The sequence below is a fragment of the Frankliniella occidentalis genome, unplaced genomic scaffold (genome assembly GCF_000697945.3).
Source record: "Frankliniella occidentalis isolate FOCC.00 unplaced genomic scaffold, Focc_3.1 Scaffold225, whole genome shotgun sequence".
In the NCBI taxonomy this organism is placed as follows: Eukaryota; Metazoa; Arthropoda; class Insecta; order Thysanoptera; family Thripidae; genus Frankliniella; species Frankliniella occidentalis.
The window spans coordinates 67,410-93,588 of record NW_026267351.1 but is presented as its reverse complement, the minus strand read 5'-3'; the positions used below and the strand labels follow the sequence as shown (position 1 = coordinate 93,588).

At 39.5% G+C, this 26,179-nt stretch overlaps 5 protein-coding genes across 7 annotated transcripts; 3 read left to right on the top strand and 2 right to left on the bottom strand.

Moving 5' to 3' along the window:
- Nucleotides 1-1,042: 1,042 nt before the first annotated feature.
- On the top strand, nucleotides 1,043-4,290 carry LOC113210049 (transmembrane protein 19). The gene is made up of 8 exons (XM_026427864.2): nucleotides 1,043-1,227; nucleotides 1,435-1,669; nucleotides 1,756-1,869; nucleotides 1,949-2,086; nucleotides 2,161-2,310; nucleotides 2,380-2,484; nucleotides 2,563-2,778; nucleotides 2,859-4,290. Exons 2-8 carry the CDS (start codon nucleotides 1,480-1,482, stop codon nucleotides 3,023-3,025), a joined length of 1,080 nt encoding a protein of 359 aa, XP_026283649.1. The 5' UTR covers nucleotides 1,043-1,227; nucleotides 1,435-1,479; the 3' UTR covers nucleotides 3,026-4,290.
- Nucleotides 4,291-4,504: 214 nt separating this feature from the next.
- Nucleotides 4,505-8,446, top strand: LOC127750638 (zinc finger protein 420-like). Its single transcript, XM_052272802.1, has 6 exons — nucleotides 4,505-5,018; nucleotides 5,113-5,201; nucleotides 5,378-5,544; nucleotides 5,633-5,757; nucleotides 5,838-5,887; nucleotides 5,977-8,446. Exons 1-6 carry the CDS (start codon nucleotides 4,711-4,713, stop codon nucleotides 8,343-8,345), a joined length of 3,108 nt encoding a protein of 1,035 aa, XP_052128762.1. The 5' UTR covers nucleotides 4,505-4,710; the 3' UTR covers nucleotides 8,346-8,446.
- LOC113210054 (ER degradation-enhancing alpha-mannosidase-like protein 1) lies at nucleotides 8,445-12,467 on the bottom strand. Its single transcript, XM_026427870.2, has 8 exons — nucleotides 12,005-12,467; nucleotides 11,636-11,812; nucleotides 11,180-11,550; nucleotides 10,899-11,073; nucleotides 10,486-10,777; nucleotides 10,242-10,412; nucleotides 9,976-10,134; nucleotides 8,445-9,900 (listed from the first exon to the last, which is right to left on the bottom strand). Exons 1-8 carry the CDS (start codon nucleotides 12,256-12,258, stop codon nucleotides 9,796-9,798), a joined length of 1,704 nt encoding a protein of 567 aa, XP_026283655.1. The 5' UTR covers nucleotides 12,259-12,467; the 3' UTR covers nucleotides 8,445-9,795.
- Nucleotides 12,468-12,595: 128 nt separating this feature from the next.
- Nucleotides 12,596-21,741, top strand: LOC113210056 (disks large-associated protein 4). Of its 2 annotated transcripts, XM_052272803.1 has the most exons (11): nucleotides 12,596-12,775; nucleotides 13,738-13,892; nucleotides 15,204-15,403; nucleotides 16,094-16,867; nucleotides 16,952-16,987; nucleotides 17,067-17,200; nucleotides 17,420-17,601; nucleotides 17,676-18,054; nucleotides 18,167-18,361; nucleotides 18,441-18,578; nucleotides 18,656-21,741. In XM_052272803.1, the coding sequence occupies exons 2-11, from the start codon at nucleotides 13,819-13,821 to the stop codon at nucleotides 18,920-18,922; spliced, it is 2,379 nt and encodes a 792-aa protein (XP_052128763.1). In that variant the 5' UTR covers nucleotides 12,596-12,775; nucleotides 13,738-13,818; the 3' UTR covers nucleotides 18,923-21,741. The 2 variants fall into 2 exon arrangements, with proteins under 2 accessions (XP_052128763.1, XP_052128764.1); XM_052272804.1 differs by lacking the exon at nucleotides 13,738-13,892.
- Nucleotides 21,701-24,340, bottom strand: LOC113210055 (MTOR-associated protein MEAK7). Of its 2 annotated transcripts, none has more exons than XM_052272806.1 (8): nucleotides 24,322-24,340; nucleotides 23,269-23,463; nucleotides 23,007-23,168; nucleotides 22,794-22,934; nucleotides 22,488-22,713; nucleotides 22,250-22,368; nucleotides 21,987-22,175; nucleotides 21,701-21,907 (listed from the first exon to the last, which is right to left on the bottom strand). In XM_052272806.1, the coding sequence occupies exons 2-8, from the start codon at nucleotides 23,350-23,352 to the stop codon at nucleotides 21,794-21,796; spliced, it is 1,035 nt and encodes a 344-aa protein (XP_052128766.1). In that variant the 5' UTR covers nucleotides 23,353-23,463; nucleotides 24,322-24,340; the 3' UTR covers nucleotides 21,701-21,793. The 2 variants fall into 2 exon arrangements, with proteins under 2 accessions (XP_052128766.1, XP_026283656.1); XM_026427871.2 differs by lacking the exon at nucleotides 24,322-24,340 and adding an exon at nucleotides 23,669-23,972.
- Between the last annotated feature and the right edge of the window lie 1,839 nt (nucleotides 24,341-26,179).

The window sequence follows — 26,179 nt, the reverse complement described above, 5'->3', positions numbered from 1 at the left end:
CCCCCCCCCCATCCCCTCTCTCCTCTCTCTCACTCTCGCGGATCACTCCCAGCCGCACGGTTCTACTACTTGCAGGTCCGCGCAGCGACAATTACGCACCAAGAAGCCAGGCAATGAGTGCGAGGCGCCGGAGCCGGAGTGGGGTCGAGGACCTGTCATCCTCTCTTTTATTTTCAACACAGAGGGTATAATGGCGTAATTACTTCCCTTTTGCCTTTCCCTCCAAATTAGAACGTGTCAAGGACAATCATTTCTGTGTCCTGCAGTGCGTTCTCCAGGAAGCCTGCCGCGACACGCCACGCGGCGCCCGGGCCCTCTACTCCGAGCTGAGCGAGGACACAAAACTCTGCGCAGTCAGTCACGGAACGCGTAAAACTTTATACCGCGCGTGTCTCTTTGATAGACGTTGCGGGTTGCGGGTGGGTTTGGCTACATACTCACACTCACGGGCGCCAGTGCGCCTCCCTCACTGCTTGGTCGTAGGGAGCGTGAGGCCATCAAATGTAAACCCGCCCGCCCCGGCGCCCGGCGTGTGCATCGGAACAACTCGATGAGGGTGTGCCGGTGTGCCGGTGTGCGGGGCCCCTGCCAGTCCGAGATAGGCAGTCCCGCAAGACATGGGCGTCGTGCGGCGTTGCCACCGAGAGCGGCGCCCGGCGCGCGCCCCAGAAAAATCTCCATAAAAGATGGCACACGGAAGTAACAGGCAGTTTGGGGGCGTGGAGTGGCGGTGTGAGGATGGAGAGTGTTGGGGGCCTTCTCCCCCGCCTCGGGCGTTGTGATGAGATGCGAGCCAAAGTCCAGGGTAGGGGGAAGATTTCGGTGGGGGGGGGGGCTGCTACTAAGGCGTATGGATGGAGGCACACAAAATGTTAAGCGCGTTGAGGGCATCGAGACGGAGCAGGAGCTCGATGGTGGTGTCAGCGAATCGGTCGCCTCCTCTCCCGCGATAGCGATCAAACATCGCGCCCTCGCGCCCTCGAGGTCCAGGAGGTGCTGCCGGCCGATTGGCCAGCCGCCCCACCAATGGACCACAAGGAAGGTCCAACGTCGTTTGTTTTGGTGTCAGAGTCCTCTCTCTTGCCTTGTCTTGTTTAATGGAATTTTGCATTTGCTGACTTTGTCGACGGGGGCGTACGTCGCCTGATTGGCCTTTGCGTTTGTATGAAGTTAGACGAGAGCCTATCCAGATTGTTCGTCAGGAAACCTAGCCGGGCTTGTCGAGCTGTGAGTTACTGATGTTATTGTCATTCATGTTAAGTTATAACCTCGTTTCGGGGTGGTTACAATATTGGCTGAATTATGCCTCAAACAAAGGAACCCGGATTGCATTGAGCCGGATGAACTTGGAATATTGTTGTAACAGATTCAACATTTTCATTAACACCTTCCACCCTCATCTGATTTTTAATATACTGTTTTCTGTGTCAACAGCTATCTGTCAGTTGAGTGGAATATTCAGAGTTACAACTATCCAAAATGAGTTCCATTGCACCTCATGGAACGAATCTACCTCAGTCTAAGTCCAAAAAATCACTCAGACTTCAGATGTTCATGCCGGAGAGTTTAGTCCCTGTATTTCTTTTTGTTGTGGCAATACCTATTTCAATGTTAATGTGGATCGGTCACTTGGCCTTCTCATTTTTCAAAGAAACTTCCCGGCTTGATTGTAAGTAGATAGTTTTTCGTTTTTCTGTCATGAAATTTAACACTTGTCTTCACAATTTTCATCAAATTAAAAATAATTTTTTACAGCTGATTTAGCAGTTGTTCCGCCTACAAGATGGTTAGCCTCTACACTGATTCCTTTAGTTATTGTATTGCATGCTTTACGGAAGAAGCAAGTCAGCACGAGTGGAGCAGCTCTTGGTATGGGTCAACTATTTTTAATCTTATGTAACTTTTTTGTCTATGAGACTGATGCTTTATTATGATGTTAAATTTTCAGGTTCAGTTATTGCCTTTATTCTGTCACTGGCAAGCTATTCTTTCTTGGCCTGCCTTATTGCATTTTTCTTTTCCTCATCAAAAGCTACAAAATTTAGACAAGAGAAAAAAAAGAAGTTAGAGGAACATTTTAAAGAAGGTAATATCCTGCCCAGATTTTTTTTTTAGAAACTCAATATTATGCTACCTACATTCTGTCCCTTTTTTATCTAGGTGGTCAAAGAAATTGGGTTCAAGTTTTGTGCAATGGAGGGATGGCTGCACAACTATCTTTCCTTTATATTCTTGATTTAGGATGTGGCGAACGACCCATCAACTTTGTTGATGATTACCGAGGCTCTTGGCTTAACCTTGGTGTTCTAGGTATGTCCAAATATCCTGCTATGTGTTGAATTTGAGTTCAAGCAAATGGTAATGTGTTACTGTTCTCAGGAGCTTTTGCCTGCTGTAACGGTGATACGTGGGCATCTGAACTTGGTACTGTTGTGGGGAAAGCTGACCCATATTTGATCACATCCTGGAGAAAGGTGCCTAGAGGTATATTCATTTACAATATTCTTAATTCAAATCCCTTTCATTATTTATGTCTGCTTTTAAAAAAATGTTATGTTGCAGGGACAAATGGTGGTGTTACCATAGGTGGCCTAATTTTCTCAGCAGCCGGAGGTGCTTTAGTTGGAGTTTTTCATTATTTAGCTACAATAATATTCATAGACTCTCAACAATTAGTCTTATCACCACCTCAATGGCCCCTCATTCTTGCTGGAGCACTGGCAGGTTTCTTTGGAAGTTTGCTTGATTCTATCCTTGGAGCTTCATTGCAATATTCTGGTAAGTATACTCTTCTGAAAGGTTATGGACTCAATATAATTTTCTTGTCTTAAGCAAAGCTTTTATAATTTTGACTCCAGGTGTGGACGAGAGAACTGGAATAGTGGTCGAAAGGAGTGGTAAAGGTGTTCGTCACATCAGTGGTATCCGCTTTCTTGACAATCACTGTGTTAACTTAATTTCTTCCATAACTATTGGTCTTCTGACACCAAGACTAGCCAACATATTTTGGCCAACGGGATACTGATGATTTTTCTTTTTGGAATTTTCTTTTTGGCTCTTAGATGCTGAAACTATTTTTTCACTTAATTTGTAATGTTTCTCACATTGTGAGATTCATTGCTAATCCATTTCTAAATTTAGAGCTATAATTTCAGTTAACTGCTGCCCCAAGTTTTGAAGCAGTTTCTAGGAAACTGAATATGTATCTAATGTTAAGCCATCATCTCAAGAAGACTGCTTCCACTTCCTTCCTAATGGTCCCAAGATTTAGAACTTGTGCAAGTGTTGAGCAGTATTTTATGTTTCCTAAAAGAATTAAACCACACTTGTATTAGTTTAGTGGACCTGACAATTGTCTGATGCAGCGGTTAAAGTTATTGTTATTCCATGTTTTACTTTTTATGAAAATAGACTTACTATGTTTTTATTATCCTCAATAAGGGACCTTATCATGTTAAGTTTTGTTTTTTACCTCTTAACAGACTGAGTTTTTGTGAGGTGCTTATACTGCCACTGAAAAGTACCAGAGATTTATTTTCCCTCAATTGGAATTCTCCTATAATCGTAGTACTACAACATGGCTCTCTTAACTGTCATATCCTGTACAGTTGTTATTTATGGTCAGCACCTGATATATTCCTGCCAACATTTTGAAGCTCTGCTTCATATCTGGTTTTCGTGGTCTCCCATGTGAGGCAAATCTATATTTTATTCTGCTGTTCATGTTTAAAAATTTTATAAAAAGATTATCCACATGATTATTATTCAGAACAAAGATTTATCTGATTTATAAAGTCTTGTGCATGGCACCATAGTTTTCATACCTAATTATTGCCATGTGTTCCCTTTGGCTTCTTGGCTGTGTTTTCTTAATTTTAGTCAGAAACCTGGACTGATGTGTTTTCCCTTCAAAAATTGGCCAGTTGTCATGGATTATTGAGATGCTTTATTTGTATTCTCAACATCTCAATACCCATTTTAAGTTTTTACCCATAGTTTGTGATTTTCTAGTCTTAAAATTTGGAATTGTACTTTAAAATGTGTGATTTGATCTAATAAAATTCAGGAATAATGCCAAGTATAATTAGCTCACCCATTTTTAAATTATTTTTGAAGTTTCTTGTAGTCATGATTTGCCTGCCTTGCTCATTAGAATACATCTTTTTTTTTTTATGTATAAGTAAACAATGCATTTTGGTTGTGAACTGCTGTGCCCCTCATACTCTTCAACTGTATTCCAAAAACTACTAAGATAATGAAAAAGATTAAAGGATACATCATTCACTGGTACATGATTGTTCATTCAATTTTGTGCATGCACAATGTCTCCAGTGTTTCTCCTAACTCTGGAAACGTAATTCCCGTCTCTCCCTTTATTTTCTTTCGTTTTCCAAAAAAAGTTAATTGCTAAGCTGAAAGGTTGCTGGAGCGCGGGGAATTCAAAGTGGGTGGTAGATAGGGGGGGGGGGGCTTCGACTGAATTTGTCATCGTCATTAGTATGGCAATTTTATAACCTCTTCCGAGGTTTGGGTCGTGTTGTTATTTACAAGTGTTTGGCAAACTTTGGACTGAATTTCCTTGGAATTTCTAAGTAGACCTTCTTTTTAGATCAATTTTATTCATGACCCATACGGATTCTTGACAGTACCTGAGAAAACGCTTGTTTTAAGTTAAATATATCAGAACCCTTTGAATTTCGTATCAACAGAATGGCTCTAGTGTCATATGTGGATATATTGGAAGTTGTTGGGGAACTGAAAGATTTCAAAGTCAAACTTGTTGAAGGAGAGGGAATTGCTAATAGAGGTGGCATTAAAGAGATCAGAGTGAATGAGAGGGGACCAGGTGTCAGCGATATATCAGCATTGTGTGAATCAAACGTAGAAGATCAGATCCCATATTCTATTTCAATTTCTGTAGTCGAGGAACCACGTCTCTTGCATTGTGAATGCTCCTGTCTTGATGGAAAGTCTGGAAAGTGCCAACACGTAGTTGCAACATTGATACATATTCATAGGTGGGTAAAATCTTCACTGTAAAATCTGATCAATCCGACTTCTGAATCTCTGCATTTAATGAAGCTCAATGTCACCTTTTTCTTTTTTTTCCAGAAATAATATTACTATTGAGGGTCTGAGAGGTTCAAAAGAAGAAAAAGTAAGAAAGCCCCAGGTAGCAGATCTAACTTGCAGCTCAAATGGTAAGTCATGATTGAATATTTGTGGAAAATGTCCAGATAGTGCGTCAATATGATATTGCGTTTTGTGCTGCCCTTACACGTTGTAAATAGACTTGGGTTTCTGAGTATATGTGAGAAGGGTAAACTATGTTTTAAATGACAAGTTGACAAAGTGCATATTGTTGTAAATGTTTCAGCTTTTCTTGGAGAAGAGTTTTCAACAAATACTTGCCCATCTTCTTTAGTTAGTTTAAGCGATAATTCTGTTTCAAGAGTCCCAACAAATTTGGAAGATAGAAAATTTCAAGATGAAAAGAGCAATATTTTGTCAGGAGCAACTCAGCCAGTCACAAAAGCAGAAGAGGTATGTAATAAAATCAACTTCAACAAATGGTGTTTTGGGGGTCTCATTGGATTTTATTTTACTTAATCAGAAAATATTCCCCATAAAGGTTATTAGCATGGAAACAAATATGGATGCAGAACTTGTTGAAGACATTGTGACATTAGAGAAAAGTATGAATCCTTGCAATGAAGATGGTACACCAATGGATGTGGACCCAAATCTAGTTCAGAGGTAACTTTCTTCTACCAATCTATCAAATTTATTTGCTGTGCTTTAGCCGTCCAAAATGTCTTAGTCAAATTCTGTTACAGAATGGGGCGAGGTCACCGAAAATCAGTCCCTAATCCAAAATACACTAATGGTATGTGATAACAAGTAAAGTGTTTAGTCAAGTTTTAGACGTAGAGGTACTTTATTTTAACTTTTAAATTTCACTTACCATACTTACAGAAAACAAAAGATTTACGTGCTTGGTGTGCTCTAAAGGATTTGGAAAAAAGGCACATTATGAAGAACATGTGAGGAGCCATACTGGTGAGAAACCATATGTTTGTGATATATGTGGTCAAGGATATGCCCAAAAACGAACTCTTTTAAAACACAAAGAGAATGGCCAGGAAGGAGGTTGCAAAGCAGGAGTGAAACTTAAATGTCATCTCTGTGGTTGTTCTTTTAAGAATCAGTCTCAACTTGACTCTCACGTGCTTAGCCACACCAGTGATGGGGACCTTAAATGCTTGGACTGTTCCAAACTTTTTACAAATTTAAAAGAATTAGAAGTACATAAACAGGTGCATGGTCCAGCAATATCAAATTCAACTAAAAGTAACCAAAATAGAGCACAAAATGAGTTTATGTGTGATATTTGTGGAAAGGGTTTTCAGAAATTAGCTCAACTTACAGTGCACAAGCACACGCACACTGATGACAAACCTTTCAAGTGCACACAGTGTCCAAAACAGTTTGGTCGACTTAGTGCGTTTAAAGCACATAAGCATGATAAAGCGGACAGTTCTTCATCAGAATCAACCGCCACAGCAACTGCTTCTCGGAAAAGAACTATCATTAAGTGTGAAACATGTGGTAAAGAATTTACTAACCGAGTCCACCATGAGGAGCATGTCAGGAGTCATACTGGAGAGAGGCCATTTCAATGTGTGGAATGTGGAAAAGGGTTTGCTACAAAGCGCTCGCTAAGAAACCACAATCACCTGGGAAAAAATGCCCGTGAACGTCCGCACATGTGCTCACAGTGCCCTGCAACTTTCACCACAGGCTTTATGTTAAAAATTCATGAAAAAGGACACTCTGGTGAGAAACCTTTTGCTTGTGATGAATGTGGGAAAGCATATCGTTCTCAACATGTGTATCAAGATCATCTAAATCAACACAAAGGGATTAAAGCTCACAAATGTAAGGAATGTGGAAAGTGCTTCACATGGCGAACATCTCTGTGGGCACACACAAAAGAGCATTCAAAAGAGAAACCATTTGAATGTGTTCAATGTGGTGCCAAATTTGCTGAGCAGACCGAATTGAAAGATCATTGGGAAGTTCATTTTGATGACAAGCCCTTCCAATGTCCTGAATGTGGAATAGGATTCATGTTAGAGGCTGATTGTGAAAAGCATCTTGAAATTCATAAGATGTCACCCTCCTATTGTTGTACCAAATGTGATGAGAAGTTTGTGTGGGCTGAAGAACTGAATCGACATATGTATTCACATAAAGAAAAGAAAAGGTGTCTATGTCCAACATGTGGACAGACCTTTTCAAGTAAAGGCCATTTAAAAGTGCATATGCTTATACATACTGGAGAAAAGCCCTTTGAGTGTGAAACTTGTCATAAACGCTTTTATACCCGCAGTCTGATGAGGAAGCATGCAGTTTTTCATTCAAATGAACGGCCATTTGAATGTGCTCTTTGTGGTGATAAATTTCCAACACAAGGAATTTTGCGTGCACATGTAAGAACTCACACTGGAGAAAGACCATACTCTTGTGAAGAATGTGGAAAATCATTTCCTCAAAACACATACCTTAAGCGTCACATGTTGACTCATACAGGAGAAAGACCCTTTCCATGCCCTCACTGTGATAATGCATTTGTCTCTCGCTATGACCTCAAGATTCATCTACGTACCCACACTGGTGAGAAGCCTTTTGGTTGTGATGAATGTGAAGAGCAATTCTATGAACGTGCACAACTTACTGCCCATCAACGGACTCATACAGGGGAGAGAGCATACTCGTGTGATCTGTGTGGGAAAGGGTTCAACAATAGCAATCATGTGAAGAAACATTTTGTGCGTGTTCACCCAGATGTAGCACCATTTTCTTGTTCAGATTGTGGAGAAAGATTTGTTATGTGTGAGGCTCTTCGCAAACATAAAAAGAGCATACACCTTTTAGGTGCAGATGTTGTGAGACAGTCATCTTCTGAAGAGGAATCTGCTTTAGATCTGATTTCAAAAGAAAAAAAGAAAGACCCTCTCAACCGCCTGATTGAGGATAGCCAAATTTTAGTTGAAGAGGAGTCAGATACTTCTTGTGATAATGTAAATCAAGCTGACTCTGCAGTTCTCCCCGAAGGATATGAAATTGTTCAAGTTAATCTAGTGGATTCCTCTGAGCTAGAGAAACTTCCTGAAGGTTACAGGTGTGAGACTGTAGAGGTGTATCATGCAGAATCCTTAGCAGGTTTTGAGGAAAGTGGAGAGTTTCAGGCTGTTAGCATAACTTCTATTCCAAGTGATATAGGTGCCACTCCAGTTAACCTCTCCTGCCGCATTGCTGTTAAAAGGAAAACATCATTGTAGTATAACTTCTCATTTTTAAAAAAATTGTGTACAAAATGTATAAATTGTCTTAGGCAGTAGTTGGTACCATTTTGAGGTATATTAAACTCTAAGGAACAGTTGTTTTAATGCATCATTTATTATCACAACCTTGGACCAAACTAGAATCATTAAAAGGTGCAACTTCATTCTAACACAGTTCTGTAACAGATGTATTAAGTTCACACATTGCCCGGCGCTGTACCTTTTAAGCCCTATGCTTCCAGCCAAAACTATTTCAAGTTTTAAATTAAAAACTACTGAATTAATCTTGGTCCCCACTTAATTCAGGATTTCTTAACTAGTGTTATTGCAAGGCATTCTGTCTTTGAAAAAAGAAGGTAAAAATCAATACCATTTTAAAATGAAGCACAAAAATAACAAAAACATCAGAGCAATACAATATATTTTTTACAAGAACTCACAATAGAAAGTTCAAAAATGTTACATATAAAAATAGCACTCATTCCTACCAAGTGAGGAAAAACAATTGTCTTTTCTTTCTGCAAACAATGCAGCAAAAAACTAGGTAAAGTAGATACACTAGCAAATCTGACAGCCTTTGGTAAACTTCATGACAATTTAAGAATGCAATGAATTTTGACTATTAATGATTATGGAACAAACTCTTCATTAAACGTATGGAGTAAAATGCCTAGTAGTAAAGCTTCTTGGTCAATATCAGAGACATTTTCTTAAGTTAAACACATTGTACAATAATGTACAATAAAGTCGGCCCAATATGAAGATTAAGTCCACAATTCTTACAGAAAAATTGACAAAATGTTTAAATTGTATTGCATTTCCAAAAATATTGTTTACAACTCCAATGCATGGCAAAGGCATTTCAAAGTTCACATAAACTTAAAAACTAGAGCAAACAAAATGGAATGTTTGACCCTTACATTACTAGACAATAATGAACATCACATCACATCTTGTGGAAGGCACTTGGATTACTCATGAGCTCAAAGTACAACAAATACTGTACTTCTGTTATATTTATTCACAGCTAAGTTCAATTAGTTGCACACATTCTCAAGTGCACAAATTGTGAACTAAAGAAGGGGAAAAAAGCTCATAAAACACAGCAGGAGGATCAACACTTATCTTAGTCCATTCATTTGTACAGTAAGTAAAATTGGCAGTCTTCTTAAATGGAAGTTTAAATCACAGCAAAAAGTCATATGCTACTATAATGAAGATTTTATCAACAGATAAAATGATAGCTCTAGATGATTCGATTTGCCCCTTTTTCTTAACACAAATGTTCTTCTTACAAATAATTAACAAGTAATAAAATTTATTTAAAGTGTTATAGAAATTTATGACAAGATAAACTACCAAAACAAGAAATTAACTCTTCTTGGCAAACAAATGGCTTCTTTGTTGCAAGATTTTTAATGCCAGGTAGTTTCAATGTTCCATCTTACTAGGAGTAGTTGCTGATGATGACCCCTAATTGCCTACTTATCTGATCCAGGTACTTAGACTTCAGCGGTAGAAAGAACGTTCTCTCCGCATCAACTGCTTCACACTAGCACCAGAGAGGCAGAAAAAAGAGAGTTAGGACTAGTTTATGTGGATACTTCAATGATTTCACTAAACTTACTCTAGGTGTTGACGTGTTTGCAAAAGTATTCATTTTTGGTGAGGCTGCCTTTCTAATATCATTATCTCTGAACTGAGAAAGCAATGGGAGTAGGTGTCCTTCTGTGCTGAAGATATACCGCCCCTGATTCTTATTGACAAAATTATCAGCATCAAAGAGCTGCAAAGAGAACATAAATGTAGATTCTGATTTCATATTGGAGTATAGTATCCTACAAAGATAGTGTGGTAAAATAATTAACAATGCAAACTTGAAATGATACCTACCAGAAATAAATATTTACAGGTTTCACTAAGAAAAAAACTTTCCATTCGATCCTCAAGACTATGATCTAAAACACTATGAATTGTTGCATAACCACATGTAGTTCTTGTAAGACTGTTCAAGCTTCTGAGAATATCTTTCCCAACATGAAGGTAAAATGGATTTTTTGTAGCCTAGAAAAGTAATGTGTAAAATATCAAGAGCAAGAAGGTTTTAAGCAATTGGGAAAACTGAAAATGAACATACCTGGTATAGAAGGTATGTAGACTCTATGAGCTCTGGACGGAGAGGGTAGAATGCCACATCAGCTGAAAGTTGTTGCCAATTCCAGCGTTCAGGTAGAACTCCATAATACTTCCAGATGAAATAGTACAGTGCATGTGAGCAAATTGCTTCCTCAACGTCTCCGTGAAGAACTTGTATGCCACTAAAGGCTGCTTGGAGACTATCAATCCATGATGTATGGACATCTCCGCTTTGCATGTCAACATTGACATACAAAGGATGATCACCTTCTCCTTTGTTGCAGTGGGGGCGTCTGGAACCAATAGTTCACAATCTGATAATATGTTTGCATTTGATCGAAAAAAAACGACCAAAAAAAACATAAAATACCAAAGAAGCTTGAACACATAGGTAATACGAAAAACAGAACTTACCCTCTTCGCATATATTGTTTAATACTGGCATATGATTCAGAAAACATTTTATAATCATCCTGCTCACCAAACATAATGTAGGCTTTCAAGAGATATTCGTAAAATGAATCAAGACCAGCACCTAAGCCACTTAAACGGCCAACCCATTGCCCAGATTCAGCATTAATAACATTTCCTGTAACAAAACTGACATAACTTAAAACTGAAAACTATAAGCAAACTAGTAAATAAATATATCCTTGGTAAATGTAATGGGTAAATCTGATTATGGTATAATGTACCCAGTAGTCCAGTAGTTTTTGAGCGTAGATTCCATAGGGTTCGGCTGGCTTTCCTCGCAAGTTCCTCATACGTAGGATCCTTCAGTAGTCGACTCAGTAATCCAAATTCTAAAACCAATGATCCAGCACCAGCTGTGCAAGTTTCAACCGATTGTGCTGCAGAGCTCAACACGGAACGTCGTCCATGACGCAGATTTACTCTGGGGTATGGAATGCCAGTAGCACTCTCAGTGAATGCAGGAAGCAGTCGGTTGGCAAGGTCTCGCGCAAGATGCAGTAATTCGTCATTATACCACGAAGGTTTCAATGGTCCCAGCGGTTGACTGGAATCTGTCATTAATAAATGAGCTGACAAAAGAGCTCCTAGTACCCTGAGCAAGAGTAAGAAGATTAACATCACAATCAAATATTTTTAAAAGTAAAAAGAGAAAAACAAATGCAATTAAATGGAATTACCTAATGTTTGCTTCAAACACTTGAACAACATTATCTTTATCAAATGAAACATTTTTTATGACTCGTTCCACAGCCAATTGAAATTCAGAAGCATTTCCAAGGACAGCTAAAGTGTCCAGTGAATCAACTAATGTCAAACTGTAGTCGCCTAGTATGTCGTTGATATTAATATTGGACCTGCGTTGAAGAGGCAAGCAGTCAACTTACAATAAACAGTTATTTCAGTAAGCTAAAAAAAGCACAAATCCCAATAACTGGGAAGAAAACTCAGAAAGAAGAATCTCAGTTGACAGTTATTTTGTTTTTCCAGATTTAGGTCAACAAACTTTAACCTCAACAGCATGATCTTGACTTTTGCTGTCAACTTACGGATTGGCATAGTCTGGGCCACGGCCTGAGCACATAATGGGATTTAGTTCATCCAACGGAAAGGCATGTTTCATGTAATTATTGTACCCAAAGTAAAACATTTCTCTCGCCTCCTCACGTAGCTGAAGGCGGAGATCGTCGGGAAAGTAGCCATACTTCTTTTCCAAGTCATCTAATGGCTTTCTAAATATATCTAACCCGCAAAAACATGACACACAGAATGTAAGTAAAACTAGAAACGTTGCAAAGAGCATAATTCCCGGCCTGTGGAGCTCGTACGGCTACTTGTGCTTCATGATGATGTGTCAGTGTCAGTTTTACACCGCGCCACGCAACAGCTTTCCAAACACACTCCCCTTCATGAAGACGAGCAAGATGTATTGCATACAGATGGAATATTGTAGAGAGTCCTTCTCAAATTCACACTAGAAATCGCGTCGCTACGTTTACAATCTGGAAAACTAAGATAAGGGAGCAGAAGATACATATTTGATTTTCCCTCTTCTCTGTGTTCATTTGTTTTCACTCAATCTTCATCTTTATTCAGATTTAGTTTGCGTTTCAGTAGTCATTGGGATCAAAATGGTGTAGAAAAACAGGCCTGTTGACGTGTTTGTTGGTTGAGTTGTGATCGACAATTGGGTCAACTCGAATGAATGAACTGCTGGACCCGAATGACTGACTGGAGAATGGTTTCGTCACACCAATATCCAGTACTTTTATGACGAAGGATCCTTAGTTCATATCCCAAGAACGCTGGAGTCATCTAGGGTAAGAGACATGAGTGTCCCAAATTCGTGACTCACATTTACCTAATTTTGTGACACATCTGCCTCTCCGACCATTTTTCCTTTTTTCTGACTGACCAAATATTGTCATTACCACGAGAATTATCAGGGAAGATATTCCTCATCATGATAGCTTTCTGTTTCATGTCATCACCAGTACCCCCAAATTTCCATTAATCACTGTCACTCTCCATTTCTTCTCCTAACGTCGATTTGGTTGACTTGGTTTACTTTTCATGAGTAGGATTGTCTCATGTTGTCATTGTTTCCCTGTTCCCTTTTTTGTCATCTTTTGCTAAGGAATCTTCCGCCTTATCTGTTCTCTATATGCCATCCTCGCACCTCGCAAACACTTGTGTATTGCACAATATTTTTATGTGTGGCATACATTTCACATTGCATTTTATTAAGGTCCTCTATCTTTCTTCAAAATGAATTATCTCTGACATCTGATTTTTTATCACATTCTTGCTTTCTTTCATATCTGTGTCGGTAGGTCGGTCACACTCCTTTTCTATGAGAAAATATTAACTACAAACCTTAAAACAGAAAGCAATATTTTAAAAATAACATTTAATAGGTACTAACACACCTCAGTTACTTTTTAATATTTCTTTTATAAGGCCTTCCTTGTAAATCTATCAATATCTGCATTGAATTGTACTATAGTATGTCATAGTCGTAGTTGTTAATTCTTGAAATAACTAGAATCTAGAATCTTTTAGTTTCACCTAGTGTTTGTTTAATTCTCTGTTTTTTACTGTAAGCAAAGTCCCATCAAACCTGCTGTACCTACTTGTTCTTCCCTATCAGTTGAATTAAGTGTTGGAAAGTCATTTTGTATGACATATTTGGCTGTCTTAGTTCTGTAGTGGTGATGGATGCTTGGTAGAAAACGGTAATGTGGTATAAAACTGCACCAAATTAAGTTTTCATTATGTACAGGTCCTCAAAACTTGAAAAATAAATAAACAAACTTGAAATTAGAAGTACAAAGTTACTGGCTATACTATACCAGTTCAATCAATGGGATTTTGCGCCACAATGGGTCGTCGCAGATCTAACAAGATTCTGCATTGGCGAAAGAGATGGTCTCACAGGTAGATTGCTTGGTCGTGATAAACTAACTAAAATTCTTCGAAAATATTGAAAAATTAGAATCTGCTTTGGATTTTATAATGGAGAAAAATAACAGTATCCCCCAAGTTAAAGAGGAGTGCAAAAGGTTTCTCATGAGGAACAAAACTGTAATTTTATGATACATATTTATAAGAAAGTAGGTTGACTAAAAGAGTACTTCTTTCTGGGAAAAATCCCTTCCTATGTGCAGTTTCTGTTCTAGTTGAGAAGCCCTTGCATCATTGTAGATTTAAGCGTTTCCTAACAATCTCTTTAGCATCCAACCTTTTTAAAACAAGGTCCCTTTTTTTGTGCATGGCTCAGGGCTGACATCCGCAATGTCTTTAAATGTCAGTACAGTAATTTTCTTTTACATATGAAATCAAAGAACACGTTCTGTGATCTTGACAGTTATGCACTGTTCCATTCTTCTTCTTGTTATTTATGTTTGTGTTTGAATGTGAGCATGGTTTTGGACACCCCTGCATTGTTTGTTACCTGTACAATTTTCTTAGCCTTGCTTTCCCATTCTGAATTTAAACCTGTTTTCCACTATAATATGATTGATGACAGTATATTACTAACAATGAGTTTCTCAGTTCAATGAATAGTTTCCCCCATTAAAACTACAATCTCTTAAATAATGTGACTCAAATGTGGAGTTTAGCTTGCTCCTTACAAAACTGAATCTGTGTTTTTTTCCTTCTTTTTACCCCTAAATACTAGGAAATTAGCTATACAAAATATTGAAAAAATATCTAACTATGCAAGTGCCTCAGAAGGAAATAAAATCTTGTAGGTACAAAAATGTTTTTAAATTAAATTTTGAGCATGACAAGGCATGGCATGATGGTCAGATAAAATCTATCTTGCTTGTTCTGTAATTGTTTTTGTGTAATGCATGTATCCAAATGAATATGTTTTGTTTTAGCAATCTTAAGTGTTTTATTGTCTTTTTCCTTCAAAAGTTAGTTTAGTTTGTGATTGCCAGAAAAATGGAATTTAAGTACCAGATGTCACATCTCATGTTAAAGGGCATTTCCCCTAAAATTGCTCTATTTTCTCTTTGTTTTTTGTTCTTAGAGCCTTCTCTGAAGTAGTACAGTGCAATTTTAATTTTCTTTAGTTTCTGTAATTTTTTGATTAACTATTGAAGCTGTCACTACTCTTAAATGTGATCTGAGGGTTCTGCTTTAAAGAAAAGTTTCGATATCTAGTTTATGATGTTTCATGCTGAACCTTTTAGTTTCAATGTCTATATCTGAGACCAAAAGCACTGGTGTGATTCACAGTGGCCTTGAGAGTTGGTGGCAAACTTCATTCTGGACGAGCCCTTCTCGACCATTATCACTTGCCACCATGTCGGTGACTCTAATGGCTGCATCATGCGATTCAATCGGCACCTGCTCTTTGGACGTGGATGCAGAGTCACTCTCCGACTCTCTCGTCGAATCTACTCAAGTTGAATCTTCACATAACCACCACAATACAGGTAGCAAAGGTGTTGCAGTATGTTTTTGTGTCGTAGCTGTACTAGAGGGATGGGGGATCATTTGTAATTCAGTGTTGTTTAATGAAGTGATTTGTATTCTTTTCATTATTATTACTATTACTTTTATTATTACTATGATTATTATTATTACTATCTACAAGGCATAATTCTCATTTTTTGTTACATCTTTTTGTATTTTTACAAGTTGAATTTTAATAGTGGTTACTTGTGTAGACTTAATGAAAGTGTACACCCCCATTCATTCCTCATATAGTCTGTACTATCAGGGGTCACAATTCACCTACTAATCTGCTTTTTTCACATCATCATTCTGTCCCTTGTCATGTAGTTTATTTTAATCTCCCTTCTTCCCTAATTTCAGATAACTTTTTTGCCTGTTTCTTTTTAAATTTTCTATGGTATTTTTGATGCAGCAAATTTCCTATTGCAAGTCTAAACTGTTGTTTCATTTTAGTACAGTATATTCTATCTTCTTTCAATTCCCTCAGCATCCAATTGCTCCCTGTTTATGTTTTTGTTTTTAATTTTTTTTTTCAAGAATTATTAAGTTGTTCTTTTTTGTGTCTGTGTGTTTATTTTTAATCCTTTGAGGGTGTTTCACCTTCCTTTAAATACTAAGATAACTTTTAGATTTTGTACTTTTCTCATATGCTTTTGTTTTGTGCACAGGTGAACCTCGAGCAAATGCTCCATCACTTTCCGAGCAAACTCTACATAGTTTGTTACTATCTGCTGGTACAAACGGAGGACAAAATCTTAACAACTCTGACAAGTCTCAAACTAACTTCAGCTCACCTAGTCCAACAAATGCAAAGAAACCATCTTACCTCAATCTTGCCTGCTCCATTAGTGGCTACGGAGGAATAACTACTTATGACAGTAAATTGAGGGAGGGTTTCCGTTCTAGAGACCATAGTCCTGGCAAACTAGTTGGTATTCAGAACGGAAGCAGGGAAGTTAGTCCAGCCAGAGGGTTAAGTGCTGGAATACCAAACTCTGGCAATTATTTGACCGCTCCTAACTCTGGTAGGTTGTGTTGGACACCAAGTCCAGTTGGCGGACAAGTGTCAAGCAAGACCACCATGAAGAACATCTCCCCAACGTTTGGAGCTGGTCAACGGATCAATGGCTCAAATGGAGCTGATCAGACAGATGCAACAGGAAATTTTAATGCTAAGCGAATCTCAGATCAAAGAAATCGATGGCTGGAATCAACGCTTTCACCCTCCGAAAAGAAAGATTACCAGAGTGTAGTATCTGTATTCGAAACAAAATCAGGGAAACATGGACTGACTACAGAAACATCTGTTGAAACAAGATATGAAGTTAGTTCAAGATCTCAGTCAACGGTAGTGAGTTCAACGACCGTCATTTCGTCTAATGCTATTCCTCAGAACTACTCAAATCATTTCCGAACCGAAAGAATTGTTCCGATTGCTGTTGGTGAGTTAACTGTTTTGTTCCCCTTCCCCCCATACTCATGTGGAGTCAGCCATTGTCAACTCTTATGTGTGCATCTTGTTACAGGAGGAGACACATTAGATCGTCATGCTTCCATGTCTGGTAAGTGTAGTTTATTGAGTCTTCAATGTGGTTTCAGTAGATTCAGTTTGATCATTTCTGATTAATTAATATTTTACAGATAAAAAGGTTTACACCAATGGTTCTGCTCTCCATAATACTCCAGTCTCCACCAAGTCATTTATCCAACAACGCATTGAGCGCCTGTACGGGCCTTGCTCTTTAGCCCAAGGCTTTTTTCACCGTAGTCACAAGGTTAGTCTTCTGTCTTTTACAAATTCATTTTGTTATAGCTTGATGTTGAACTTGTCATGGACTGTGACTAGAAATATTATTTCCTTTTATAACCAATCAACTCCCTTTACAATTTTTCATTCTTGTTGTTGCTCATGGCAACAGCTGACAATGTGTTCATTCTTCATTCTCATGATTCGCAGAAATTGATTTGATTCATTGATTCCAATTCACTTTCAGAACCCATCTGCTCTTCCCCCAAGCTTTTTGGGAACAAATGGCCTAGGTTGTCAAGTAAAGCTTGAAGGAGAGCCTAATTTGGATAAACCACAGAGCTCTCCTGAATTGCCAGTACTTAGACATTTGCGCCCAGAGTTTCGAGATCAGCTTACTGTTGCTCCTCGCCGTAGTTTGGGAACAAGGTATATTTATAGAATTTTTAACTCTTTTTTAATGTTAATAATATGCATGGCTAATTTGATTCAATTGATCACAGATCATCTAATGGTTCCTCTCCATCCAATTCTGTGGTAACCAAATCAACTTCATCCAATGGGAAAGAGGAGTATGTGTCAACTTCACCATCAATTCTACAGAGATCTACAGAAAGCATAGCAGATCTACAACCAGCTGCACCAGAAGTTGTTCTTCCTCAGCAATCACCCTCTAATTCTCCAATGACAAAAGTTGATGAAACTGTTGTCAACGAACTGGAATCCAAATCTGTTCCAAATGTTCACTTCAGTCAGGACCAGCTACAACCACAACCATCCAAAATTACTGAAGAGCATGTTTCCTCAGCTGTGTCAGCAGTCTCCAAAGAGCTACCAAAGGAGGATGAAAAAGAAGAAAATGCTGGTCACAAATTCCTCAAGGTAAGATCTTAGAAAGTATCATTACAAATTTTCCTTTTTTTGTGACTATGGTTTATTTTGCATCAAAAATTTGTATTTTTTTGTTCATTATGATTCCTTCTGTTGTAAAAAGATTCGGCAGCAAACGATTGAGAAGTTGTTGGTGCTGGCTGAGAAAGCTGAGAAAGAGATAGAAGCAAGTGGGAAAGATGGAAATGCAATCCTTTCAGAAGAAGCTCTTGGACATCTGCGGGCTGCAGCTGGAAAAGCAAGGCTTTTGGTCACTCAAAAAATGGTCCAGTTTGAGGGCTTGTGCCGCAAGTGCATTGTATGTATCATCATACTGAGTTTTCACAACTCTTTTCAATTTCTGGTCCTACTCAGGTGCTCTTTTTTTCTCCCTCTAGAATCAACGTTCTGATGAACAATTTCCAACAACAGCTCAGGATTTACAGGGTTTCTGGGACATGTTGCTTTTACAAGTTGATGAAGTTCACAACACTTTTCAACGTCTTGACAAACTTCGGGCAGTGGGTTGGTGTGAGGTGTGTAATTTAAGTTACTGGAAGATTCTGGCCAAAAACGAATATGTGGTTCATTTTTAACTTGTTTGTCTATTTAGGATAAATTAACATCTGAGGATCAATCCAAGTCATCTGACTCCTCAGGGCCTCGTACCCCAGCAAGCAAAAGAACCCCGCGGACACCAAAATCTGTCTCATCCTCAGCAAAATCAGCAGAGGCAGCAGCTCTAAGAAAACAACGTGAGGAGGATCGTCGTAAATTAATGGAACAGCGTCGCAGGGAATTGAAGCAAAAGCAGCAAAGTGAGCAGAACCCTGCTTCCTCTGGTGAAACTGTTGAAATATTTGGAGCTCAGTCTAGCTAAGAATGGTTGTGCGCCTGTCGCGCACTTCTTGTTTTTGTACTGCATGCCTAGGAATTTTTTAGATTCAATTTTAACCATGGATTCAGATATGACCACCAATTTAGAACCAAACTAATCAGAAGGAATCTTTTTAATACCTGTTATTTTGTATACAAAAAAAATAATAAATCTTTAGAGCACTAAAGTTACCTTATTAAAATTAAAGCAAGTTGGCCGGCATGGAGTGAGCTAACTGTTTTAGTGTCCATGTTATTTTTGTGGGTAAAGGGATCAGCTGGTCAATTACTACAGTTCCTTCACTGTTGAATAGAAAATATGGAAATCGTGTAAAATTTAACAAATGTATTGTTGTCACCTAATCAAAATGACTGTTTTTCTGAAGAAACTCAGAAGTTTATTGGCTCACAAATAGCTATGAATGCAATTGCAGTGGTTTGGATTATTCAAATTGCACTACTTTATATTCCCGCAACTTGAAATAATAATGGTTGTGTCACTGACAAATAAGACCCAATCTTTAACCTTTACTAAGAAGATAAAAGTGGTTTATTCCTTGAATATGTAATGTGGTGGGGTGGCCGGGAATTTAAAGCTAAATATAACAATGTAGAGCAATATGTAATCGCTCTGGCAAAAGATAATCTTTATAGCTTTCAAGTTCATTTTTATAAGGCATTAATTAGTACTGTGCAATGTGTTCTAGCAAGGTAGTTTTTTGTGCTAAATGCTGTGTAAAGCTCAATCATGGTAAAATTGCCCCTAAATTGTTAGAAGAGCAACTGAGGTTTCATTTTTCTGTTCTTTAAAGTAGCATCACATGAAAAGACTCAAATAATTTGCCAATTCTTCATCAATATGTTAAATTGTAAAATTTACTCTTGCATTTAAAACTCAAATCATGAATGAACTAATTTGATGGCCATTTGAGATGCCATACTGGAAATTTCATACAAAGTTTATAGCTAAGAAAGTGTATTCTATATGTCTGTGTGATACTAATGTCACTCTTGTTTTGATTTTCTGACAGTTTTTGCTGAATATAGACTAAAACTGCAACCATATGTCTAAACCGGTGGTAATATGTTTTCCTTGGGATTTACTATTTTTACTGCACTTTAAGCTGCTTATGAGACTCTTATATTACCAAAGTTATGCATGTCTGTTTGAACATTTTGTTCCTTAATTTAAAAGTATTTATTGATATAAGTAATTATGACTGTTTTTCTTTTTTATCTTGTTTTGATATACTTTATTCCACTACATCCTTTGATCGTACTGTTAATCAAACATTTTGTTAGCAGCTCATATATTTGTATCTTTGCACATTTTACATTTGTAGGGAAAATGAAGTGTTGTGGTACATCACTTCAATCTCTGCCTCCTGTAATCTATCTTTATTGTGACCAAATTATTAATTTTAGTTATCAAATGATCAAATATTAACCTCATGTATTTCTCTTTATATTTAATCATGAAGTTTGACTGATAGTGTTGGATTGTGGGTGCTTTGTGTCCTCTAAAATGATGTTAGAGTTAATTTTTGTATTTTAATTTATGCACTATTTATATATTTATATGTATTGTAATTCATTTATTCATGTTGATACCATTTTTGCAGATGTGGACAGTATTTATTTCTTTCCTCTTCGTTCTATTCATTTTCTTGAGAAGTGGTTGCATCATATGTAAAGGAGTTTCAAATACAAATAATTTGAGAAGTTTTCAACTAGTACAAAGCTTTTAACCTTTCCTTTCTATGTGTATGATAATTTGGGATGTGTGAATAAGTTCATTTTAAATATTGACAATCCTGTTTCTTGATCTGATTTTCCTTATAAATCCCATTTGTTACATTCCTATTCTACTGAAATTTGCTCTTTTCAAATGGAGGCCAGCATGCACTGAAAATTTTAATCTGTAAGGGTTTAGAATCAAAACTTAGCCAAGTAGCAGTTATGATAAGCTGTGGGGTCGTATTCATTTTTGAACTTGAATGATATGCTCGGCAAAGAGGGATTTACCTGCATGTGATGTGATTATTTTTCATTTGGCATCATAATTAGTAAAAGACTAGATGGTGGATCCGTGTGAAGCTAACTTATGTAGATTTAGTTTTCTGTTGTGTGTGGGTTGTGTTTCCAGAAAATCAGAGTGTAACTTGTTAGATTTTGAGGTAGTTCCAAGCTTGAATTTATTCTACCCCCTTTATCAGTTTTCAGTATCTTGTCTGTTTGTGTTATAAGCAATATCAAAACGTAGTTGGAAGGTCACCACAAACAATTTTTCACCTGCCATTGCCAAATTTGAGAGGGATCCACACTTACTGTTCTATGTAGAATCTCATACCTAATGGCAATGGCTCTCTTTTAGGAATCCTTTGAGCCCAACTTTCGACTTGAAGTTATTTTGTGCTAAAAATTGTAACAATGAATCTGAAGACGGTCACCCTCTCTAACTCATATGATTTCCTCAGAACTACAGTAAACATTCTTTTTGTTTGTAACTGTACCCGTTGTCTGAATTAGGTGTGATTGAATGTAGGTATGTGCTTAATGGTGCTTGCTTGTTTTGTATTAATAGCTTTGACAAATGATTACTATGTTCACTCCTTGATGTGCACAATGTCTAACCATTAATACAGTATTGTTTGTGGGTGTACAATATGCAGTTTGCAATGATTTGTCTGGAAAGTATTTAAACAACTATATACGTACTCATCCTGCATAGTATTTGGTGCTACAGAACATGCTGTAATAAATTTGCCATGTACTACAGAGCTTGTACCTTGCTTAACAATTCAATAAAGAATGACCCTTTTATTTTGTAGTTTTTGAAAACAATGAAATAATTTATAAAATTCAAATGACTTGTTCAGTACTCTTCATCAGGTATTTCTCTTAGTCCCTCACTGTGGTGGCCTCGATCAATCATTTCCAGAATAGCTTTTGCTCCACTGTCTTTATCTAAAATGCTTCGCTTGCCATCCTGGAAAAGCAACAAGTTGTTTCATTCATCTATCAACCACACTGTGACAGCAAACAATTTTTGACAAAAATGTTCTTACGGTTTCGTCATCTGAATCCTCTTTGGGAGGTGGACCCAATGCCCATACTTCCATATGTTCTAAAGAGAAGTCCTTCTCTGCTGACAAAGAAGGCATACGATGGTATGTTGAGCACCCTGGGCTAGAGTGGCCTTTTCCAAAGTCAGCATCAATCCACAAACCAAAGTTTTGTAACTGCCCACCCATACCCTGTAAATATGAAAATCATTTTTTATTCTTAAAGTTCAAATGCTCATTCATTTTTGTAAGGAAAAATTACTCACTAAACCATTGGGCATTGTTTGCTGATTTACATTCAGATACATGTGGTGGTCATTGTATCCAGTTGCAGTGTACACTTCTGAAATTGGCCGCAATTTAAAAAGGAAACATTTAGTATCGCCTAGAACAGAAATTAGCTTGGTAAGAGAAGCAGAATAAATATAAGGGAATCTTATAATTTAAAACAAAATCATGAACAGATTTCCAGATGATTAAGTAATTTCTCCTCACACATATTACCTATAAACTTGGGGCCAATCCGCCAACTTTCAGATGCAAATCCACCAAATACATGCTGGTGAGAGTCTTCAACAATTATCAGAGTTGGCCCTTTGTTGGTAAGTTTCCCCAGCATAGAAGTGAAACTCTGTCCATGAATTTGGGAGGAAAATAGTAATGCCCACTCTGACCTCAAATCATGAGGTAAGCTGTTGTTAATGAATAATACATCACACAAATCCAATATCTAAAAACAAAGCACACACACAAAATAAACAATAACACAGATCTCTGGAAAATTGTAATTTAGAGATCTATCTTACATACAGTAGGAACTGCTTTCAAATTAAAGGAAGACGTGAGCTGTGGAATTGTATCCTCTGGAATGGATATATGAAATAAATAACAAAATGCAATCTTTTGCATTAGGTAAAAAAGCTTGTCCTTCTCTATCCATTTTGAAATTCGCTGAAACAAGTATCTGATATGAACATCCAAAATTATAAATGTTACATTATGAATGATGCTACAAAAGGATACCTCTTCATTATCAACTCCTTGTGTGGCATTGAGACTCTCCACGAAGTGATTTGAGACTAATTTTTCAGTAGTTGTTGCACTAATAGGTACACCTTGACTCTGCCAGGAGTCACTAGCTGGGCTCTTGTGCCTGTGAAATATATTTATTATGTGATAGGCATACTGTAAATAAAAGACAAAAAATAGTTGTAAAAATTATTGGGTGGTTGGAAAAATTTTAAACCATGTTCTCATTTGAAATTTCCATTCTAGATGTACTTACTGTTTTTACAGCTTCAACTAAGGATGGTTCTGGCAAGAAATGCAACATATACTGAGCGGCAGATGTATGATCTTGGAAGACCATAGCATCAATTAAATCTAAAAGGGATGAAAAAGTAGCTGACCGATGCCCTTTGGATACGATTGCCCAAATTTGGGCAGGTATGGGGTTATCCAGGTCTTTCCATGACAAGTTCTGTAAAGTGCGAACAGATTATTGTACGAACGTAAAGATTAACAGAAAAAAATAATTATGCGGCATCAAAAATTATTATTGTTTCTATTTTTCTACGGAACACATAAATTGTGGGTAACCTAAAAAATTGTCATTTTTTACAAAGCAACAGATCTAAAGGTCATTCAAAGTTTGAGTTCCTTAAGGCCAATCTATGTGCTCTTACATTACGCAACCTGTCTTCTGACACAGAATCTGTCTCTGATTTTAAACCGAGGCGAGTGGCTAGGGCTCTCCCATCACTTGCTGGGATGCGTCGGAACACTCTGACTTGCTTGCTGTCATTGTTACCCATTGTGGTTAACAGCTTAACCGCGCTCCCAGAGAAACGTTCAAAGCCGCTTGATTGTCTTTCTGATTGCCACTGCCACCTCAACTACACGTAAATTCAAAGCATTATCGTCTGCTGACACTAGCAGACGTCAAGTCGCATCACCTGATTAGGGTGCGCCCCCCACCCCTCCACCCCCACTCCACCCCCACTCCGGTCCCTCCACCCATTGGAAGGAGCGGGCCCTAGCGACACGGCTGCCTACCTGGCTCGTCAGAGACTTCACCGCAGCATGGCCAAGATAACAAAAACAATATTGTTCAACCATCATGGACAGGCACTATTTGCCTAGTCTCGCAATCTTAGACAAATCCCGCTTGCATGCGTGGAATGTATTACACTGTGCAGACAGCTATTGATATATATGAGTCAGACGGTTTCATTTCAGCTGATCGCATACCCATACGTGAGTCCCCTGAAATCTCATTCACCACACGACACCATACACCTTACAGAAAATTTTCTAGATACTTTTATCTCTTGCAAACCTTTCACATTATGCGTGTCCACTATCCCCCGCCCAGCGATGAACCGGGCCAGTGGGCCCTCTCTTGCCTTCAGCTTCTCGGTCTCGGCCAAGGTTTTATACTCCCCCCCCCCAAATCCCCCGCCGGCCAGCCCGTACTCCGAGCGCAGCAGCAGCAGCTGAAGATGGACTGAGGTGGACCACGGGTCCTCTCCCGTCCTCCACTGCAGCTCACCTCCTCCGTCAACATGACCTCCTGGTCATATGTTGACTTAAACAAACACACGAGGAGACACACATGTGTGGATTACACGTATGTGATCACAAACCACAATATCATCATCGTTCCGATGGTCGTCGCCGCGCCTCTTTAGACGGCGGGCGAGGAGGGGCGCAGTGCAGGGGGGGCTTCGTGAAGGGTTCGGAGCAGATCGAACCGATCGATCGCAGGACCCTCCGGGCCCTCAGCTCCGGCGGCAGCCCAGCCCAGCGGGAGCGGGGCCCGGAGCGGCCCGGAGCCGAGCCACCGGAGGCTGTGCCGGGCCTGGGCCCCAGGTCCAGAGAGCAACCTCCTCCCTCTTCCTGCCGCCCTGTTACAAATCCAATCAAATGCGAGCACCGTGCCCTAATAAAACTAGCCAATCGGAAGCCATCGATTCGGGATCAATAGCCGGCGCGGACCCGATCGCGCCGTTCGCGTCGGCCGCGGCCAACGAAAAAAAGTGTCATGAATATGCTCCCATTTCGGAGCAGGGGAGCAGAGGCGGCGAGGAGGTGGGTCTGCTGTGGGCCAGGGCCCGGAGCCAGGCGGCCTCCGCCTCCGGTGGGTGAACCGGGTCGGGCAGGTAGGCTGGGCCGGGGCCTCCGGCGCGCCTCCGGAGCGGCGGGGTGAACGATCGCGAAAGGAAGGAAGGGGGGGGGGGAGACTTCTTGCTCCTTGCTCCTTGACTTGCTCCGGGCCAGGCTTCCTCGCGGCACATGCCACGAAAACTCTTGAAAGATGACAAGCAAGCCAGCGAGTCGTGACCTAAATTAAAATTGTTACCGTCGATATAAACTGAGGTAAATCCGGAAGATACGAGGACGTAGGGTGGACAATTCGCCCAACAATTTGTTCGTGACATAAAAGTATTCGAATGGGTGTGGTTTGTTTTCATCCCATGCCCAAAATTGCTTCGAAAGGTAGATCTTTACGTTTTGCTTTGAACCTACAAGTCAGAAAATACAGTACTATAGCTGTCTCCGTCCTCCAGGCGCAACTCCTCGCATCCTGTCCTCTCTGTCTCTTTCTCTCTCTCTTTCCCATGCAGGCTGGAGGTGCAGAGGCTCCGGGCCTGGCTGGGCGGAGTTTTCGGGGCATTGTCCTACTCCTTACCCCTCCTCTCCTCACCCCGCGCCCCGTGCAGCGCTGTGCCATGGCTGTGCCCAGCCCGGTGTGGGGGGGATTGTTTTCGGCCATGGTGGTTGAGCGGCTCGGCCGGCCTCAGGATGCTCCTCCTTGCACGCCGGTGCCGCGGTGCACCTCCTGGCTCTGCATGAGCTCCTGGTGGAAATGTCCTTAGAAAATCCTTAGGTTCCTGCCCCCGGGGAAAAAAACGAAAGTGGTGTTGTCCTTTAGCCGAGCTTGCTCTCGCGCGTCCTGGGCGGGCACCCTGCCTGAAGCCCCTTGCACTCGCACGCAGACCACCCGGCCGCACGCCTGCGCGACGGGACGGCCTACCCCCCAGGCGCCAAGGCCTCTACGTCTAGGCGGCTGAGCCCTCGCCGCCCTCGTCTCACCTCACCTGCTTCGCTCGGGCGTCCTTTTCCTTTTCCTCCCAGTCCTTGGTGGAGCTGCCCCCCCCCTCTTTCAATCCCTCCTTCGCTGCATCGGATCCGAG

Excerpts from the sequence above, each read along its gene's own strand:
- LOC113210049 (XM_026427864.2), top strand. The coding sequence starts at position 1,480 with ATGAGTTCCATTGCACCTCATGGAACGAATCTACCTCAGTCTAAGTCC. Across the intron at positions 1,870-1,948 it reads CACGAGTGGAGCAGCTCTTG|GTTCAGTTATTGCCTTTATT; the intron begins GTATGGGTCAAC and ends TTAAATTTTCAG. Across the intron at positions 2,485-2,562 it reads CTGGAGAAAGGTGCCTAGAG|GGACAAATGGTGGTGTTACC; the intron begins GTATATTCATTT and ends GTTATGTTGCAG.
- LOC127750638 (XM_052272802.1), top strand. The coding sequence starts at position 4,711 with ATGGCTCTAGTGTCATATGTGGATATATTGGAAGTTGTTGGGGAACTG. Across the intron at positions 5,202-5,377 it reads TCTAACTTGCAGCTCAAATG|CTTTTCTTGGAGAAGAGTTT; the intron begins GTAAGTCATGAT and ends TAAATGTTTCAG. Across the intron at positions 5,545-5,632 it reads CAGTCACAAAAGCAGAAGAG|GTTATTAGCATGGAAACAAA; the intron begins GTATGTAATAAA and ends TTCCCCATAAAG.
- LOC113210054 (XM_026427870.2), bottom strand. The coding sequence starts at position 12,258 with ATGCTCTTTGCAACGTTTCTAGTTTTACTTACATTCTGTGTGTCATGT. Across the intron at positions 11,813-12,004 it reads GGCCCAGACTATGCCAATCC|GTCCAATATTAATATCAACG; the intron begins GTAAGTTGACAG and ends TCTTCAACGCAG. Across the intron at positions 10,413-10,485 it reads CTACATACCTTCTATACCAG|GCTACAAAAAATCCATTTTA; the intron begins GTATGTTCATTT and ends TTACTTTTCTAG.
- LOC113210055 (XM_026427871.2), bottom strand. The coding sequence starts at position 23,797 with ATGGGTAACAATGACAGCAAGCAAGTCAGAGTGTTCCGACGCATCCCA. Across the intron at positions 23,464-23,668 it reads CAGAAGACAGGTTGCGTAAT|AACTTGTCATGGAAAGACCT; the intron begins GTAAGAGCACAT and ends CGCACTTTACAG. Across the intron at positions 22,369-22,487 it reads GATTGGCCCCAAGTTTATAG|GCGATACTAAATGTTTCCTT; the intron begins GTAATATGTGTG and ends TTTCTGTTCTAG.
- LOC113210056 (XM_052272803.1), top strand. The coding sequence starts at position 13,819 with ATGGGATTTTGCGCCACAATGGGTCGTCGCAGATCTAACAAGATTCTG. Across the intron at positions 16,988-17,066 it reads TCGTCATGCTTCCATGTCTG|ATAAAAAGGTTTACACCAAT; the intron begins GTAAGTGTAGTT and ends AATATTTTACAG. Across the intron at positions 18,055-18,166 it reads CTGGTCACAAATTCCTCAAG|ATTCGGCAGCAAACGATTGA; the intron begins GTAAGATCTTAG and ends TGTTGTAAAAAG.